This window comes from Amia ocellicauda, chromosome 1 (assembly GCF_036373705.1).
Source record: "Amia ocellicauda isolate fAmiCal2 chromosome 1, fAmiCal2.hap1, whole genome shotgun sequence".
Lineage (NCBI taxonomy): Eukaryota > Metazoa > Chordata > Actinopteri > Amiiformes > Amiidae > Amia > Amia ocellicauda.
The window spans coordinates 63,956,528-63,975,216 of NC_089850.1; the positions used below are offsets into that span (position 1 = coordinate 63,956,528).

The following is an 18,689-nucleotide window of genomic DNA, read 5'->3' on the forward strand; positions in this document are numbered from 1 at the left end:
GGTTAAGCCCTGGCGTCTCGTATTGGACAGCACTCCACTCCTGCACAGAGAGCAGCAGTTAAATAAACATTACACATATAGGTCTTAACTCGTTGACAGCTTTACAGTGATTCTTAATGGATTTGGCACATGTCTATAATAGTGTGTAAATATATTATCAGCGCTGGACAGCGTTTAATGCATTTTATTAAACTGACTGAACTGTATATAAATGAACAGGTTTCACATCAGTCTGTGGGTAAAGATATTAAAGTGCTGTGTATTGTTCTGTACGTTTATATCACATGGACTAAGATGTAAATACGTTATTTTCACTGCAAGCACACAAACCTAGCTGATCTAATACATAAAAATGTAACAATCAAATACATAAATATATACATATATACAACACCTAGTCCAGCTGTACATCAGGCCAGCCCTGCCTTTTCCTCCTCGTTTGATGGAGCTACACCATATGTGTTTCATATTCTAATTATGTTTACACTATGTACTTGAGCTTGTGTTATAAGAGACACCAGAGCAGTCAATATCCATTTGTGGTGCATTTCAGTGCTTTGTGCGATGTTTAGAAAGAGGAGGGTGACCGACACGCCCGGCCGATAGAAGAACCCCCTCACACCCCGACTCCTTGTGTGAGGAAGGGTATCCGTTAATTCAGATGCAAATCATGTGTTGTCTTATATCAATCTCACACTCTTGAAGAATATTGTTCTGGTTGTAATTGTGAATAATGTACGTAATAACCATCACCAGTGTGCGACGTGCGCATGTCCTTCCTGCCTCAGCACAGCGCTTTCACAGGGTTGTCCAGCAACTGTTAAACAATGAAGAACTATATACAAAGAAACTGTTTTGTGATTTTATGGGAAACGTGATATGAAACAAACATTATACCTGAAGATAGTGAACCACATGGCAGAATCAGTTAGTCTGCATGCTGTGCAACTCAATACTGATGCTGGAAACGGCTAATTAAAGTCATGCGTGGGACGTTAATTGTATTTTAGCAGCCGCACAGGGCTCCCCCGGGGAAGGACAAGGCAAGGAAGCCGCGAACCCCCGCATCATCATCAGTCTGTCTGCAGGAGATTCGTACCAGGCTGCGGTAGAACTTCACTTTCTTCGTTACTGCTCACATGAAGATGTACATTTGTTCAGTGTAGTGACAGGTTCATAATCACTAGCAGAGCTGCGGCGAAAGAAACCGCTCCCGTGATCAGATGCTTTCTGGGCGTGCCAGTGTGTGCGGGAATTCTCCAAAGTCAAAGTACTTCATGAACAAAGTGGGAGATATCAAAATCACCCATCTGTAATTTTTCCAAAGCAAAAGATGAATAATAAACACAGTCTAGTGCTCAAGGTAATTGAGTGTCATCAGATCTAGATTTTTCCAGAAATGAGTGAATAATGCAACACTGCCATTCAAAAATGTGCAAATGACACTTAATTAGTCATGGAAAAACATTGCACAGTCACTAGAGTATTGAACGGAAACTGATCACTCCGATGGGTTTCTATACACTCTTATTACTGCACTACGGTGTATTTTTAAGTATAGATTAAACAACATTAGTGTTGAGCCACTTCTGTCCAGCGCTGCTCATGCAGTGCAAATAAAGGCTGGCAAGTATTCATCTAGTACTTCACACATGGTTCCCCAGGCTTATTGACATCAGTCCCCCCCACCCCCATCACGTGTGGTCTGAAGTGTGTGAGGCAACAGACGCGTGTCCATGTGAGAGATCTGGACAGGCAGGTCTCCATTATTCCACAACATACCCCTTTAACCAAACGCGGCATGACACCAGGAGCCCACTGTGCCCCCACAACTTCAATTAACCAATTACACAAGCAGTGATCACATCCCCCAGCAGAGAGACACAGAGGCGGGTTGTGTGAAAATGCCAGGTTTATTCCAGACGCACAGGGACAGCACCCCCACAGGCTCAGTTCTTGTACCCACGGCTGGCTCTGCGCCCACGGGCGCGCTCGAACTTCCTGCCCTTGGAGCGGATGTAGGGCCTGAGAGAGAGAGAGAGAGAGAGATTACAGATGCTCATTCACATCCTGCATGGAACTCACACGTCACATTTCTGTTATAAACGGCACAGAAACAAAGCTCTGCTGGACAGAGACCGAGAGAGACTCACTTGGTGTGGCTGTGTGGCGTCCCGGGAGCCTTGCCAAAGTGACGATACACCTGCCTGCCCTTACGAGGACCTGAGAGAGAGAGAGGGGGGGATATTAACACTGACAGACAGGACAACATGGCGAGCTGCGAGTCGCTGCACATGTCTAGAAACATGAGCGGCCAATGAGAAATACGGATCGCCGGGCAGCGAACATGCATCACAACCCCAGCATCGGCGAGAATCTGGAAAAGCAAGACGCGTCGCAGCTCTAGGGGCGCACGCTTCTGGAAGCAGGAAGTGACGGCTGCCAGTCCACCGAGCTGGGCTGTCCAGTGGAGTGAGCGACTAGCGGCGCTGAGGCCTGGTTTGGAAACACGGACCCCGTGGGAGGTTAAAGGATCAGAACACGGCGGCATCGGCAGCGTTTACACCAGCCACACCACGGAGCTGCCGAGCCCCACCAGTTCAAACAGCCCTGTTCCCACTGAAGCCACCGGGGGCTGCTCAACTCTGAGTGACGAGTTACACTTTCTGAAGACGGGTCTTAAAGAGGTCTTAATGCGCCGAGCCGAGGGGTCAGTGAGAAGAGCCGGATCTAGAACTGTATCGTCCACGGGCCCCATCTAACCGGCTTTACGGTTACTGATGACCTTCAGCGCGATGTGATGTCTGCTGTACAGGTTTGTGTAGTTATCCGACACGGTGTCAGGTTGGTTATCGGGTGTCTATAGGTGTACAACAAGCAAGATTGTTAACAGATCAAACTAGTCCATGGGTTTTCTGGGAACTGACCCTCCACACCAGTACGAACCCAGAGCGCCTCACACCGACGAGTCGAGACGTCCCTGCCTTCATGACAAGATGGACAGACGGGACACACGTCTCTCACCTGACAGCAGCACAGTGCCCTGGCCCTTGGGCGTGGCCAGAGCCAGCTGGTCAAAGGTCATGACCTGACCCCCCGCCTTCAGGATCCTGCGCCGGGCGCCTTCCGCAAACCTGAGCGCGCACACCTGAGAGAGAGGGATAATTACACACCGCACAGTGCAGGATGACAGCACAACCAGCAGGCGCAGCAGAGACTGCGTTACATACAATCTTTGTGTGGTTTTACACACACCGCGCTCCTGCGCTTCAGTACCTTGAGTTTGGGGATATCCTGGATTCTGACATCGTCGGTAACGGTTCCCACCACTACAGCAGTCTTATTCTCACGGCCAGCCAGCTTCATCTTCCTGATCTGAGAGAGAAAGAGAGAGGGATTAACACACAAACAGCGTAACCTTCCTAATCGAGAGAGGGATTAAAAGACAAACAACGTCACCCTCCTGATCGGAGAGAGAGAGAGATTAACACTAGGGGTGTAATGATTGCACACATTTTCAATTTGCCTTTCAGTAATGTCACAATTCGGTTGAATTTTTGATAATTTTTCTTCACGTTTGTGTCCAAATGAATAACCTTTATGACAAGTTGGAAACACTAACAGTACAGTAACAGTCAGGCTTATGAAACACTAACGGAGTTTAATTCCAGATGTGCACGAGCAGTTTCTCTGGAGTTGTCAGGATCACAAGCTTGCGTGGCCGATCAGAGGACAGGTGGACGAGCTGCATCACCTGCGACTCCTAAACTTGCGCATATACATTAACCCGAAAAAACTAAAACTTAAAGCAATAAACTTGTGTAGTCGGTGTGCATGTTAGCAGACTTAAACAACCAGTTATAAAAACAGCACAAAACCGAATCCGAAGTCAAAGCACTTCACGCTGCAGAAGCGGCTCCGTCTGTCACAGCTGCGCATCAATGCAGGACACGCGCTTCAGCACTACAGCGCCCTGTACCAGGGCCAGGCCCGCACCGCTGGCTCGTCCAACCGTGCTCAATTACTCAACTGAACCAATATCCTAAATAAATCCTAAAGTGGAGAATTGTATAAATAAACATATTACACAATTTAAAAAAAAAAATATCTAAGCAGATTAGCTCAATTAAAGTTAAATTAAGTAATTAATGCTGGGGTCACACTACACGATCTCTACATTCGAGCTGGTTCAGTGAGCAGTGAGCTGCTCACATGGCTGTTTTGCACCAAATTGAGGTCTTTTGCATCGCGAAGGAGCGCACACTACACGATCACTCGAAACTGCCCACATATCGCAGAAACACGCGTGATCCATCCAGAGAAAAGGTCAACAAACATGGACATGGACATTTACAAGTAACATTCGTGTAGTGCTGATCTGCGCCGCTCCACCAGTGGGATCAGTGGATTTCTGCAGATCTGCGTAACAAGAATGCAGCCACAAGCCACTGTTGCCGTCTGTGTTCGTCTGCAACAGACACACAAAGCGCATTAAAAAAAAAAAAAAAGAGGATGAGTGTTGTTAAGGTACAACACTTCAGTTGAAGCAACCCTTCGGATCCCAGTGAATCAGGCACCCCAGTGAGCGCTTCCAGTAACAGTTTAGACTCTCGACAGGAGACAGGCCCGGGAAGTAAAGTCACTGACACAATGTCAGTTCGTTTATCTTCGTTTATTGAAAGTTTCACACAGCCTTTTATACATTTACAAGCAATATTTCAAAGGAGGTTTGGGGCAGTCCCGAACCTGAATTATATTTTCTTTGCATATGTCCCGGGGCAGTCCCGAGACACGGGAAGGAATAATTGATAAGGTATTCTTTATAAATCGGGAAAACAATATGGTTTATATTTCATCCAGACATGGAGGCACTGGTACCAAGGACACAGCACACACTGTACTGATTAGAATGTGGTATATATATATTTTCAGTTCGTTACCTAAGGAATGTCCACGGGAGTAAACTTTCTCCATCTGCCACACAGATAAGTCTGAGCTGAGAAATAAGAACAAAAACTCTCATAAGAGCAAGTTTTAACTAGTATCTTACTGGAAAGCAATTTTACCCCAACAAGTGTGGAGATGGCTGGGAGGCGAGGGCAACAGCGTGTCTGCTCTGTGAGAACTGGAGCTGAGCGACACACAGGCCATCCCACAGAGTGAGCATCGCATTGCAGGGGTCGAGTGTGCGCAGACCTGGCCCAATTACTGGTACTATTTGAAAATATTATTTTCCCTGTATTATCGTATTTAAAATAACCTGCCCCGAAACAACCACTGGAATTTGAAGTATTTACACATTTGCGTATGAATATCGAATTCTCCAGTCATGTTTAGTCCTCTTCAGTCAGCTCAGCGCTCACTGGCTGCTGCCGGTCTCTGATCACGTCTCCCTGCATGACCCGCGCCCATCGAGTCCCACACATTAAACGTGTAATAAAATGGCAGCGGCCCAACTAGCTTACGATCGGATCGCAGCCCGTCTCACGGCACGACCCAACCAACTGCTGGCTGTGACGATCGGTGCCGGTTTGTTGGGAGGGCCATGTTGGGCTCAGACGGGCAGTGTGACCTCAGCAGAAGCGCTGGGTTGGAACAAACCGGCAGCGAGGGGCTCCTCCAGGACGGGGCTGGGAAGCACTGCCCTGTAATACAGAAGCATCAGCATCGCCACCACACAGGTGACCGAGGCATCGATGCAGAGACCTGGCTCGCACCAAGAGCGAGACGCTTGCTGAACCGATCAGGGCGGTCAGACGAGTGTTACATCAGCGGCAAATCTAGATGATCATATGATTTCAGGAATCAATTATCTCAATGACTCATGTTAATTATTAATTAACTGCGGGTCAGCGGCTGGAGAATAATATTTATAAGCGATTTTTAGGAGTTTACAGCCGAAACACCCTATAAGCACTGAATTCAGATATTCAGTGACAAGAACGGACATTCACATTTACTTTAGAATCAAAGCTGCTGCTGTAGCGGTTCTGGTGTCGAGGCTCCGGTCGTTGTTTTGCTCATATTTTAACTACTTTTGGTTGGCGAAGCAAAGTAAATTAAATCAGGATCCTGTCTTTTAATTCGATGACTGATCTAATTAACACCCCTAATTAACACACTGAAACAGCGTCACCTGCTGCTCCAAGAGGGAGAGAGAAACAGCAGCGTACAAGGGCTTACAGGGGAGACAGACAGACGGACACCAGGTGGGGAGAGAGAAAAACGCACTGAAACAGCATCATACAAGGGGTTACAGAGGAGATGGACGGACAGACGAGACACACCCGCCACACGGGGGGAGAGAGAGAGAGAAAAACGCAGTTAAACAGTACTGTATAAGGGGTTGCAGGGGAGATGGACTGAGTCCCCAGGCAGGGGGGAGAGAGACTCACCAGACGGGACATGGAGATGGGGGGCCGGTTGGTGCGGCTCATGAAGAGGCGCTTCAGGACGACTCTGTTGAAGGGAGCCGTGGAGCGGCGGGCCAGGAACCTGTAGAGCTGAGACACAGAGGGGTTTACGCATCTCCCTGCGTCACACGCTCTGGCAACACTCGTATGACCAGGTCACGCCACTGAGGCTGGGTTTGACCCAAACAGAGGATGTGTTGAGCACAGCGGCAGCTCTCACCTTGACCAGGAGCCGCAGGTAGATGTCCTGACTCTTGGGCTCCTTCCTGTGAACCTTGCGATCCTTGTTGTGCCGGATGTCAACTCCCTGGGGGGGTAGAGGGAGATTAATACAGCGCACACAACACACTACAACTGCTACACATTACTGGACACTCTTGGCACCACAAGTTCCACATCCTGTCCATCTGCATCTCAGGGTCACATTCATTCACCGTCACTGCTGGACCCGTGAGTGTGAAGAACCTGCACTGCGCATGTCAGCACCGACTCCCACGGGCCAGGAATCCGCGCAACAATCACACCGAGAAGTGGATCAGTACACACCTGTAACTAGATATTCACTGGCCACCATTAACACCGCGCGTCACGTGGTGTCCATATTCACCAGCTCCATCAATGTCACACACAGGACAACGCAGTGTGCAACACATACACACAGTACAGAGACACATGGCAATGCAGTGTGTAGCGCACACACACACACACACAGCGTGTCAGTAACTATTACAGCGCCTGGGTGCAGCGAGCTGGAGTCCCAACACAACGTGCACATTTACCGACACGCTGCTTTCAACATACAACAGACACACACTGTTGTACGCGGCCTGGACACGGATAACACGAACACTACGCCGTGCGCGCCTGTCGGCCGGAGATCTGTCCGCAGCGGAGCGGCAGCCCGGAGGAAACCGGGCCCTGTAACCCACTCCACACACACACACACACGGCGCTGTCCAGGAATCAGCTCACAACACACAGCGTCGGGCCGGTACACCCGTCCGTGAGCAGCAGAGATGGAGGAGACACCGTTCAGCACACTGCACCCGGGGGACACAACATGACCAATTTCTCCATTAAAACTGCCGTCAATAGCGGCTGCATACTGTAGCTAACATTCTCCCGTCTCCATCTCTGCCAGCTCCGGTGAGATAGGAACCGCGAAACAGCAGATCGCGGCGGATTCGGGCCGGCAGCGGCGGCGGGCGGCGCGGATGATACCCACCATCTTGGACTCGAAGCGGAAAGGAAGAGACGCGCGCCAGCTCTCGCGATAAGCCGCTCGGCCGGAAGCAGCGCGTCACCTGCGCTCTGCTCGCTGATTGGCTGGGCGGCCACGTTTACTGAGGGCGTGACAACAGGAAGGGGAAGACGGGATATTTAAATTTATAGACAGTTCAACGAAACAATCCAACTTTCTCATACAAAACATGTATGTATGTATGTATGTATGTATGTATGTATGTATATATATATATATATATATATATATATATATATATATATATATAATTCGTCGTACGGGCCAGTCAGACGCACACGTCTTTTGTGAAGCCCTTGTGAACTGATGGCAGGTCGGACTGACTGACTGAGCGCACAGCAGAGACCGCCGACGAGCTGCTACACACAGACACACAAACACACATCTACACACACACCCCTACACACATACATCTACACACATCCGTACACACATACATCTACACACACCCCTACACACACACATCTACACACACCCCTACACACATACATCTACACACACACATCTACACACACCCCTACACACATACATCTACACACATCCGTACACACATACATCTACACACACCCCTACACACATACATCTACACATACATCTACACACACACATCTACACACACCCCTACACACTACATCTACACACATACATCTACACACACCCCTACACACATACATCTACACACACACATCTACACACATACATCTACACACACCCCTACACACATACATCTACACACACACATCTACACACACCCCTACACACATACATCTACACATACATCTACACACACACATCTACACACACCCCTACACACATACATCTACACACACACATCTACACACACCCCTACACACACACCCCTACACACATACATCTACACACACCCCTACACACATACATCTACACACACCCCTACACACATACATCTACACACATCCGTACACACATACATCTACACACACATCTACACACATCCGTACACACATACATCTACACACACCCCTACACACATACATCTACACATACATCTACACACATACATCTACACATACCCCTACACACATACATCTACACACACCCCTACACACATACATCTACACACATCCGTACACACATACATCTACACACACACATCTACACACACCCCTACACACATACATCTACACACATCCGTACACACATACATCTACACACACATGTACACACACCCCTACACACATACATGTACACACACCCCTACACACATACATCTACACACACCCCTACACACATACATCTACACACATCCGTACACACATACATCTACACACACCCCTACACACATACATCTACACATACATCTACACACACCCCTACACACATACATGTACACACACCCCTACACACATACATCTACACACACCCCTACACACATACATCTACACATACATCTACACACATCCGTACACACATACATCTACACACACATCTACACACACCCCTACACACATACATCTACACACACCCCTACACACATACATCTACACATACATCTACACACACACATCTACACACACCCCTACACACATACATCTACACACATCCGTACACACATACATCTACACACACACATCTACACACACCCCTACACACATACATCTACACATACCCCTACACACATACATCTACACACACCCCTACACACATCCGTACACACATACATCTACACACACACATCTACACACACCCCTACACACATACATCTACACACACCCCTACACACATACATCTACACACATCCGTACACACATACATCTACACACACCCCTACACACATACATCTACACATACATCTACACACACCCCTACACACATACATCTACACACACCCCTACACACATACATCTACACACACCCCTACACACATACATCTACACACATCCGTACACACATACATCTACACACACCCCTACACACATACATCTACACATACATCTACACACACCCCTACACACATACATGTACACACACCCCTACACACATACATCTACACACACCCCTACACACATACATCTACACACATCCGTACACACATACATCTACACATACCCCTACACACATACATCTACACACACCCCTACACACATACATCTACACACATCTACACACACATCTACACACACACCCTTACACACCCCTACACACACACCCCTACACACATACATCTACACACACCCCTACACACATACATCTACACACACCCCACACACATACATCTACACACATCCGTACACACATACATCTACACACACCCCTACACACATACATCTACACATACATCTACACACACCCCTACACACATACATGTACACACACCCCTACACACATACATCTACACACACCCCTACACACATACATCTACACACATCCGTACACACATACATCTACACACACCCCTACACACATACATCTACACACACCCCTACACACATACATCTACACATACATCTACACACACCCCTACACACATACATCTACACATACATCTACACACATCCGTACACACACATCTACACACACCCCTACACACACACATCTACACACACACATCTACACACACCCCTACACACATACATCTACACACACCCCTACACACATACATCTACACACACATCTACACACACACCCTTACACACATCTACACACATACATCTACACACACACACACACCCCTACACACACCCCTACACACATACATCTACACACACCCCACACACATACATCTACACACACCCCATCACACATCTACATACACCCCTACACACACCCCTAGACACATACATCTACACACATACACACACACCCCTACACACATCTACACACATACATCTACACACACACACACCCCTACACACATACACCCCTACACATACATCTACACACACACACCCCTACACACACATCTACACACACAGACACACTTACACACAATAAAGAAAACAAATCTCTTGGGTTCATGGCCGAAGGCCCAGCCTAATGGTTGCCTCCCCTCCAGGCAGTGTAGTTGTTACAGCAGCAAGGAGATCAGAGCGCTCTTGATCGGTGCTGCTGGCTGTGCTCTTCCCTCTGGAGGAGGCCTCTCGCTGGCCATCGGGGGTGGGGGGGTTGGACCATCAACAGGCTTTGGGTTGCGATGGCTCGTCAAACCTTGGGTGTGGATGCTCCGTTGGCCCTCCGTGGTGAGGTGCCTCTGGGGTGGGTTGTGCCTCATCAGACTTCCATGGTGGGGGATGAGGTGCCTCGTTGGACCCTCAGAGGGGGCTGTTGCTGGAAGACAAGAAGGCAGTCGTGCTCAGATACTGGTCATGCAGTGCAGGACATTTCCAAAGACAGTTGTGCAATTGCATGTCCATGGCACACCGGCGGCACTATGTGCTAGAAAAACAGACTAAACAGATGAGTCTTCAGACGTGATTTAAAGGCTAAGACAGAGGGGGCATCTCTTACAGAGGCTGGAAGATCGTTCCACAGCTTCGGGGCCCTATAACTGAATGCTCTACCACCTGCGGTTTTCTTGTGTATTTTAGGGAGCACTAAGCAGCGGCTTCCTGGGATCTCAATGGCCGACCTGGAGTGTATTCCATAAGGAGATCTTTTAGGTAGGGAGGTGCCGGTCCCTTTAGTGCTTTAAATGTTAATAAGAGCACTTTAAAGTCTATCTTGTAGTGCACGGGCAGCCAGTGAAGAGAAGCCAATACTGGAGTGATGTGATCATGTGTTTCTGTTTCAGTTAGGATTTCTGCAGCAGCATTTTGGACTGAAGTGCAGAAATAGCTCTGTTTGTGCTGCCTGGCAGAATGGCATTACAGTAATCGAATCTAGATGTAACAAATGCGTGAATCAGTTTCTCAGTGTCCTGTAACGAGAGGAATTGTCTCAGTCTAGAAATGTTTCTAAGCTGGAGGAAGGAAGATCTCGACACATTCTGAATGTATGATTCAAAAGATAGATTGTGATCACAGATGACACCCAGGTTTCATGCCATCTCCTTAGGGGAGAAATTAAAGTTATCATTACTCAGTTTTGTCAGTGCATGATGAACAGTTCGATTTTTGTCACCTAAAATTAGGACTTCTGTTTTGTCAGAATTAAGCATAAGAAATGACTTGTCATCCATGTTTTAATCTCAGACAGCAGATTAATGTTTCTGTGTCTATGGTATTGTTAGGATTTATTACCCGATTTCTTAGCAGACACCCTTATCCAGGGTGACTTACAATTGTTACAACATATCACATTATATCTTTTTACATTTGTAACCATTTATACAGCTGGGTTATCATTAATCTGTACATATTGCAGTGTGTTTGACAGATTTGATGTAAACCAGGACAGCACATTGTGAGACAGGCCAACGTGGTTTTTGAAGCTCTGTATCGAGATTTGGTGATCAATTGTGTCAAAAGCCGCACTTAAGTCTATTAAATAATAACAGCGTTGTGCCCTGAGTCGGAGGACTTAAACACGTAGTTTAACACTTTTAACAGGGCTGTTTCTGTACTATGGCCGGAGCGGAAGCCTGATTGAAATTTATCATAAAGATGATTATCAGTTTAAAAAGCTGGCAATTGGTTTGCAACTACTTTCTCTAGAGCCTTAGAAAGGAAGGGAAGGTTTGAGAGGTCAATAGTGTTTAAGTAGGTTAGGGTCAGCACTGGATTTCTTAAGAAGTGGTTTAATTCAGCTTTTTCAAACGATTCGGGAACAGATCCTAAGGATGAAGAGACATTAATAATACAGTGTATGTAGTGGCTTCTAAGCCAATTTAAACCACTTCGGCCCCAGCAGTAGTTGGTAAATGTGCAAGGCACCGGCCCCGTTCTTCCTTTCCGGCTCAGTGCTCCGTTCCTGGAGATGCTCTTTCTTTTACTAAACATCACTTGCAATTCATTTGTACAATCCGTAATTCACTGTGATGTCATCGTAGAAAACGTAAATAAATATATAAATAAAGATAAGAGGAGAAGGAGAAGGATAGAGTTTTAGAGTAGGAGACAAGAGGTTGAAAAACTGTGTAGCTTCCACTACTGCTAGCACTGCCATGATCTCCCCATCACTCCCTCATATGGGCTTGGCTTCCCAAAACAGTGGGCGTGGTCAAGTTGTCACTCATCTCCAGCAGCGAGTGTCAGATAATAATTAATCAACAAATGGGAAGCAAAAGCCCATCAAAATATAGTTCATAACAACACTATATATATAAATAATTATTTGTAAACATAAATCAAAACGCATTTGGCTCCTACAGTGTATTCTGTGAATAATTAATGGCAGAGATTGTTTTAGCAGTTTAGTGGGTATAGAGTCTAGTGCGCAGGTTGTAGTTTTCATTTTAGTAATTAAGGAGACCAATTCCTGGTGATTTAGTGTGTTGAACGAGTCCAAGGTAGGCAGGGGCTCTGAAGGACTGCATGTGTCGGCTATAGTATCTGTGTATGTTTCCTGTTCTATCTTTTTTCTACTGCTGTTAACTTTGCTATTGAAATGATCCATGAAGTCACTGCAGGTGAAATTGGGGGGGGGGGGTGTAACCTCTGAAGGCTTTACCTGCTGGTTAGTAAGTGTCGCTATTGTATTAAAAAGAAAACACGGGTTATTCTTATGCGTCTCTATTAAATTGGAGTAGTAGGCAGACCTAGCAGAGGACAGGGCTGCTTGTATCTTATTATACTGTCATTCCATGCCATGTGAAGACCTCTAGTTTTGTTTCTCTCCATTTATGCTCACATCTACGGCATTGTGTTTTAAGTGAGCGAGTGTGTTCGTCAAACCATGGTGAGTTTTGTTGGTTTAATTTGTCGTGTCCTTAATGGGGCTACTGTATCTAAAGCAGTGCTTAGTGTATTGTTGAAATTATGTAATAATTCATCTGCAGATCCTGTTTTGATAAAGCTAGCATTTGTCAACAGAGCAGTAAATGTATGAACAGCAGTGGGATTTAGGCAGCGGGTTTTATGTTGCTCTCCTGTGTGTCTGATGCTACTGCAGGCCGCTCAGATGTAAGAAGGCAGTGGTGTGTCGGACCTAGTCTGCTAGTGAGCGGATGGTTCAGACTGCTAGCTTATACACGGGAGAGCAGTGTGAGCAGGGAACTTCTCTTGTGTAGGTTTAACTTGTATTAGATTGTTGAAGCGAGGGCCCGAGAGGAAGAATACATCCAGGCATCATTTTGTTGGTATAATATTTAATTTCGGGACTATGTACTTTATTGGATATGATAAAAATACATTTTAATTGATTGAGGATTGATTTTATCCTGGTTCTGTACTGTTTTAACATGTTTCCACTGTGCTTTTCTGTTTTTCAAAACAAGAAACATACATATTTAATCTTAAGTATTGTACAATGGGAACACTCATATTCATTCACAATAATTTACTTAAAACACAGACCGAATCAACTCCCCACTCACAACTAACGCCGCTCCTTCAAAACACGTATGATCTTTTAAAAAATACAATAATGATTCATGTCCATGCTGCTCAACATATACTTATTTCCTTCTTGAAAATGTATCATGATTATTCTACACTTTAATAAGCATCTCAACTAAATAATTATGTAACAAATTTGATTCTTGCTTTCTGCAAACTTTGATGTAACAGTGATAAATATATATCCACCCAGGAATTGTCCTTCCTACACTGGTCGGTCCATTTAAATCATTTGTGTTCACTGGTCCTCCTTGTGTTACTGTACCACTTCATAAACCTGGGAGGAGTTCAAGCACTCTATATAGTGATATAAGAACATAGGACAGTGTCCAGTCGAGAGGAGGCCATTCGCCCCATCGTGCTCGTTTGCTGTCCATTAATAACTAAGTGATCAAGGATCCTATCCAGTCTGATTTTGAATGTTCCCACATTGTCTCTTCAGCCACATCGCTGGGGAGTTTGTTCAGATTGTGACGCCTCTCTGTGTGAAGAAGTGTCTCCTGTTTTCTGTCTTGAATGCCTTGAAGCCCAATTTCCATTTGTGTCCCGGGTGCGTGTGTCCCTGCTGATCTGGAAAAGCTCCTCTGGTTTGATGTGGTCGATGCCTTTCATGATTACAATATTTAATTAATGTATGTATTATTCTAATTTATTCAGCAGTAAATAACAATTGTAATATACCCACATTCTAATATAATCGAATATGATATAATATACGTGTATTGTAAATACTTTCTAAAGGCTCTGAAAGGTGAATAATTAAAAGTCTATCAAAGTGCGTCATCACTCGGAGAAAAGGCGGGGCCAAACGCGTGGGCGGGGCTAACACTGGCCTGATTGATTTCCCGCCAGTTACCTCGCTGCTCAGAGAGCCTGGATGGACGAGACGAGCAGAAGTAACGGGTTATTGTGTATAAATATCAGGTAGGTAGGTTTTCAACATTTACTTTAATAAATACTTGCTCTGTTCTTTTGATGCCCAGTATAAGGCGTTAATTCTGTTATATCTTATACACGATATCACTCATTTTACCTCAGGTAAGTTACCGCCATCGTTGTGGGAGTTCACCGCCAACGGCAGGAATAACGGAGAGGACGAAGCGTTAGACACGAACAGGAACCTTACTGAGCACAGGCTTGTCAGGCTGGAGCGACACTCTCCACACTGAACTGCACCCACTCCTTCTACTACTGAACTACTTCCCACTCCACCGCCCAGGAACCGAGCACCCCTATTTATGGCCTCTGGCCCCGTCACTTGCTCCTCCCGTGTTCCTGCGCAGGGCTGACCCTTAACCCCGGAACTACCCTGCTGTAACACACGCATGTACACGCACCACCCACGTGACCCACCAAGCACGCACACACACTGCTAACTGCCCCGCCCCACAACACACAGACATACAGGCACATAAGAAGAACATAAGACCATAAGACAGTGTCCAATCGAGAGGATCCCATTTGACCCATCGTGCTCGTTTGGTGTCCATTAATAACTAAGTGATCAAGGATCCTATCCAGTCTGTTTCTGAATGTTCCCAAATTGTCTCTTCAGCCACATCGCTGGGGAGTTTGTTCAGATTGTGACGCCTCTCTGTGTGAAGAAGTGTCTCCTGTTTTCTGTCTTGAATGCCTTGAAGCCCAATTTCCATTTGTGTCCCCGGGTGCGTGTGTCCCTGCTGATCTGGAAAAGCTCCTCTGTGTTGATGTGGTCGATGCCTTTCATGATTTTTAAGACTTGGATCAAGTCCCCACGTATTCTCCTCTGTTCCAGGGTGAAAAGGTTCAGGTCCCTCAGTCTCTCAGTAGGACATTCCCTTCGGCTGAGTTTTCTCCGGGGGGGGGTTCGGCTGCGTTTTCTTCCTTGAAAGCGGGGTGGGGGACGGCGGACCAAGTGGGGGGGTTTCCCATTTGGGAAAGTAGTTTGCCAGTTGTCAGATAATGGTTTGATTGTATTGTATTATTTAATTGTATCTTTTAATGTCCACACTATTTTTGCTGTGGATGTTTTATACCTAAACGGTGTATTAGTCACAGTTATTTCAATGTGCACAGAACACTGTTTACATTTGTATTCATTACTAAATCTATTTCTTCAACATGCACAGTGTGTTACAGTGCAAAACATGTTCTGTTCTGTTCACTATTTAAATGTTTGTGTGTCTTATAGTTTTACCTAAAAAAATCTCTCAACATAAAGATGGGCATCACTGAAATGTTTTTCAGCAAGGTGGGGGGGCCCACAATCAGATCTCACCTAGGGCCCCCAAAGGCTAGGATCAGCTTTTCTCAGGGAGCGAGTACTGAGAGACCGCACAGATCATTGGCATGATTCACACGTGTCTCTGAGCTGTAGAGTCAGTCTGCTAGGTGTCAATTGCCTAAAAAATCTACTTGCCGTACATTAGCAGTGCGCATGGTGCAGCCTGCTGTCACAGGAACGCAGACTGTGTGCAGCGCTGCCTTGTCCGCTAAAGCCGCGCTCCTGCACTCCTGCCCTCGATATGGGCAGCGCTGTGATGTGCAGTGTGATGAACAGGTACTCCTGTTGTTATTGTGTCACAGACTTGTTGTGCAGAGATCCACACAGTCATCGGTACTGGACAGTCAGAGCCACATCAAGGCACCTCAGGACCAAATTAGGCAGATTTTGTAAACAGGAACTCATTTCACAGCATTACTGTTCAGGCGCTTATGACGTTGATGACCATTTGTACGACACTTACACAGTGCCTGTGCTAGACAGTCGGGTCACACTGCACCTCAGCCATGACCTGAGCGCTCTCCTCCCATATGACCTGTGACTGTGCCTGCCTGTGGCCAGGCTCTGTGCACGACTCAGTCAGATACCATGGTCTAGAGCTTTGTCAAGAAGTGATCTAACAGTGTTCATCTGTAGGTGATGGGATCATTCCCTGTTAGAACCCATTTATATCAGACCGATCCATTAGTTAACATAATACTGAGGTATTCTATAGTGTAAAAATAACAAAGGCAGCATATGACAATACAACAGAGATTAACAGTCCTGATGCAGCCGACTCTAAGCACGCAGGTGATGCTGGACGTGTGTGACATTAGTATATAAAATGGCAAATTTCATACCAATCCACAAGAAAGGGGACAAAACTGAGCCAGGAAATTACAGACCAATCAGTCTCACCTGCATCACCTGTAAAATGTTGGAAAAAATGATTAGACAGAAAATAGAGGAGCATCTTAATGAAAACCATATTCTTGGATTAGAGGAGTCGCTTCTAACTGGAGTGAGGTTGTTAGTGGAGTTCCACAGGGATCAGTACTAGGGCCTGTGCTTTTTCTAATCTATATTAATGATCTGGACTCTGGGATAGTTAGCAAACTTGTCACATTTGCAGATGATACTAAAATAGGTGGCTCAGCAGATACAATCTCGGCAGCACAGGCTATTCAAAGGGACTTAGATAATATTCAGTTGTGGGCGACACCTGGCAAATGAAATTCAATGTGGACAAGTGCAAGGTAATACATGCAGGTAACAAAAATGTCCACTATAATTACACTATGGGAGGAATAGAACTAGATGAAGTAACGCATGAGAAAGACCTAGGAGTCTACATGGACTCCTCACTTATTCCATTCAAACATTGTGGGGAAGCAATAAAAAAGGCAAACACGATGCTAGGGTATATTATCATGGAGGGGACTCCTAACACAGTGCAGGACCCAGGTGTGAAGAGAAAGAGGAAGGTCAGACATGCGAAAGGTCTTGGGCCGGCAACTAGAACAAAGGAGGTCAGTCTAAAGTCGTGGTCAAAAGGCAGGCTGGGGTCAGATGAACAGGCAAATAGACTGGAAAAGGAAATCCAGGAATCGAAGGTCGTAGGGAAAAGCACTGGTCAGTAAATTAAGGTCTGGACAAAAAGAGCAGGCTCAAGGACTTTGCAAGGAAGTCTGGGAGAGAAGGAGTATATTCCTTATTATATGATAGATTACTTGATGTACTACTGTATGGCCAAATTGATGAATTTCCGAATGAATTTGCCAATGAACTACCAAATTGACGGACGAACACTTTTGGCACAAACGGCGCTCCATAGAATTCCACACACTGAAGGGGAACAGGTCGACCTGTCAGAGTATTTAACTGCTTTTCTCAGGCTGTGGGACACTGGAGTCAGTACAGTACAGAGCTGGAACCAAGTCACTAAAACTTAGGAGTACAGACTCGACCCGTTCTAGTGTCTTGTGCTGTTGTGTGTATATGAGTGTCTTGTGTTGTTGTGTGTATGAGTGTGTCTTGTGTTGTGTGTATATGAGTGTTGTGTTGTTGTGTGTATATGAGTGTCTTGTGTTGTGTATGAGTGTCATGTTGTGTGTATGAGTGTATTGTGTTGTGTGTATATGAGTGTCTTGTGTTGTGTGTCTTGTGTTGTCTGTATGAGTGTCTTTTGTTGTGTGTATATGAGTGTCTTGTGCTGTTGTGTGTATATATCAGTTTTTTTTGTTGTTGTATGAGTGTCTTGTGTTGTTGTGTATATATGAGTGTCTTGTGTTGTTGTG

General features: G+C 45.9%; 1 protein-coding gene across 2 annotated transcripts; it reads right to left on the minus strand.

The window, feature by feature from the left end:
* Positions 1–1,894: 1,894 nt before the first annotated feature.
* On the minus strand, positions 1,895–7,726 carry rpl18 (ribosomal protein L18). Of its 2 annotated transcripts, none has more exons than XM_066712808.1 (7): positions 7,639–7,726; positions 6,634–6,720; positions 6,396–6,503; positions 3,277–3,375; positions 3,025–3,148; positions 2,154–2,223; positions 1,895–2,025 (listed from the first exon to the last, which is right to left on the minus strand). In XM_066712808.1, the coding sequence occupies exons 1-7, from the start codon at positions 7,639–7,641 to the stop codon at positions 1,950–1,952; spliced, it is 567 nt and encodes a 188-aa protein (XP_066568905.1). In that variant the 5' UTR covers positions 7,642–7,726; the 3' UTR covers positions 1,895–1,949. The 2 variants fall into 2 exon arrangements, with proteins under 2 accessions (XP_066568905.1, XP_066568896.1); XM_066712799.1 differs by lacking the exon at positions 7,639–7,726 and adding an exon at positions 7,520–7,546.
* Between the last annotated feature and the right edge of the window lie 10,963 nt (positions 7,727–18,689).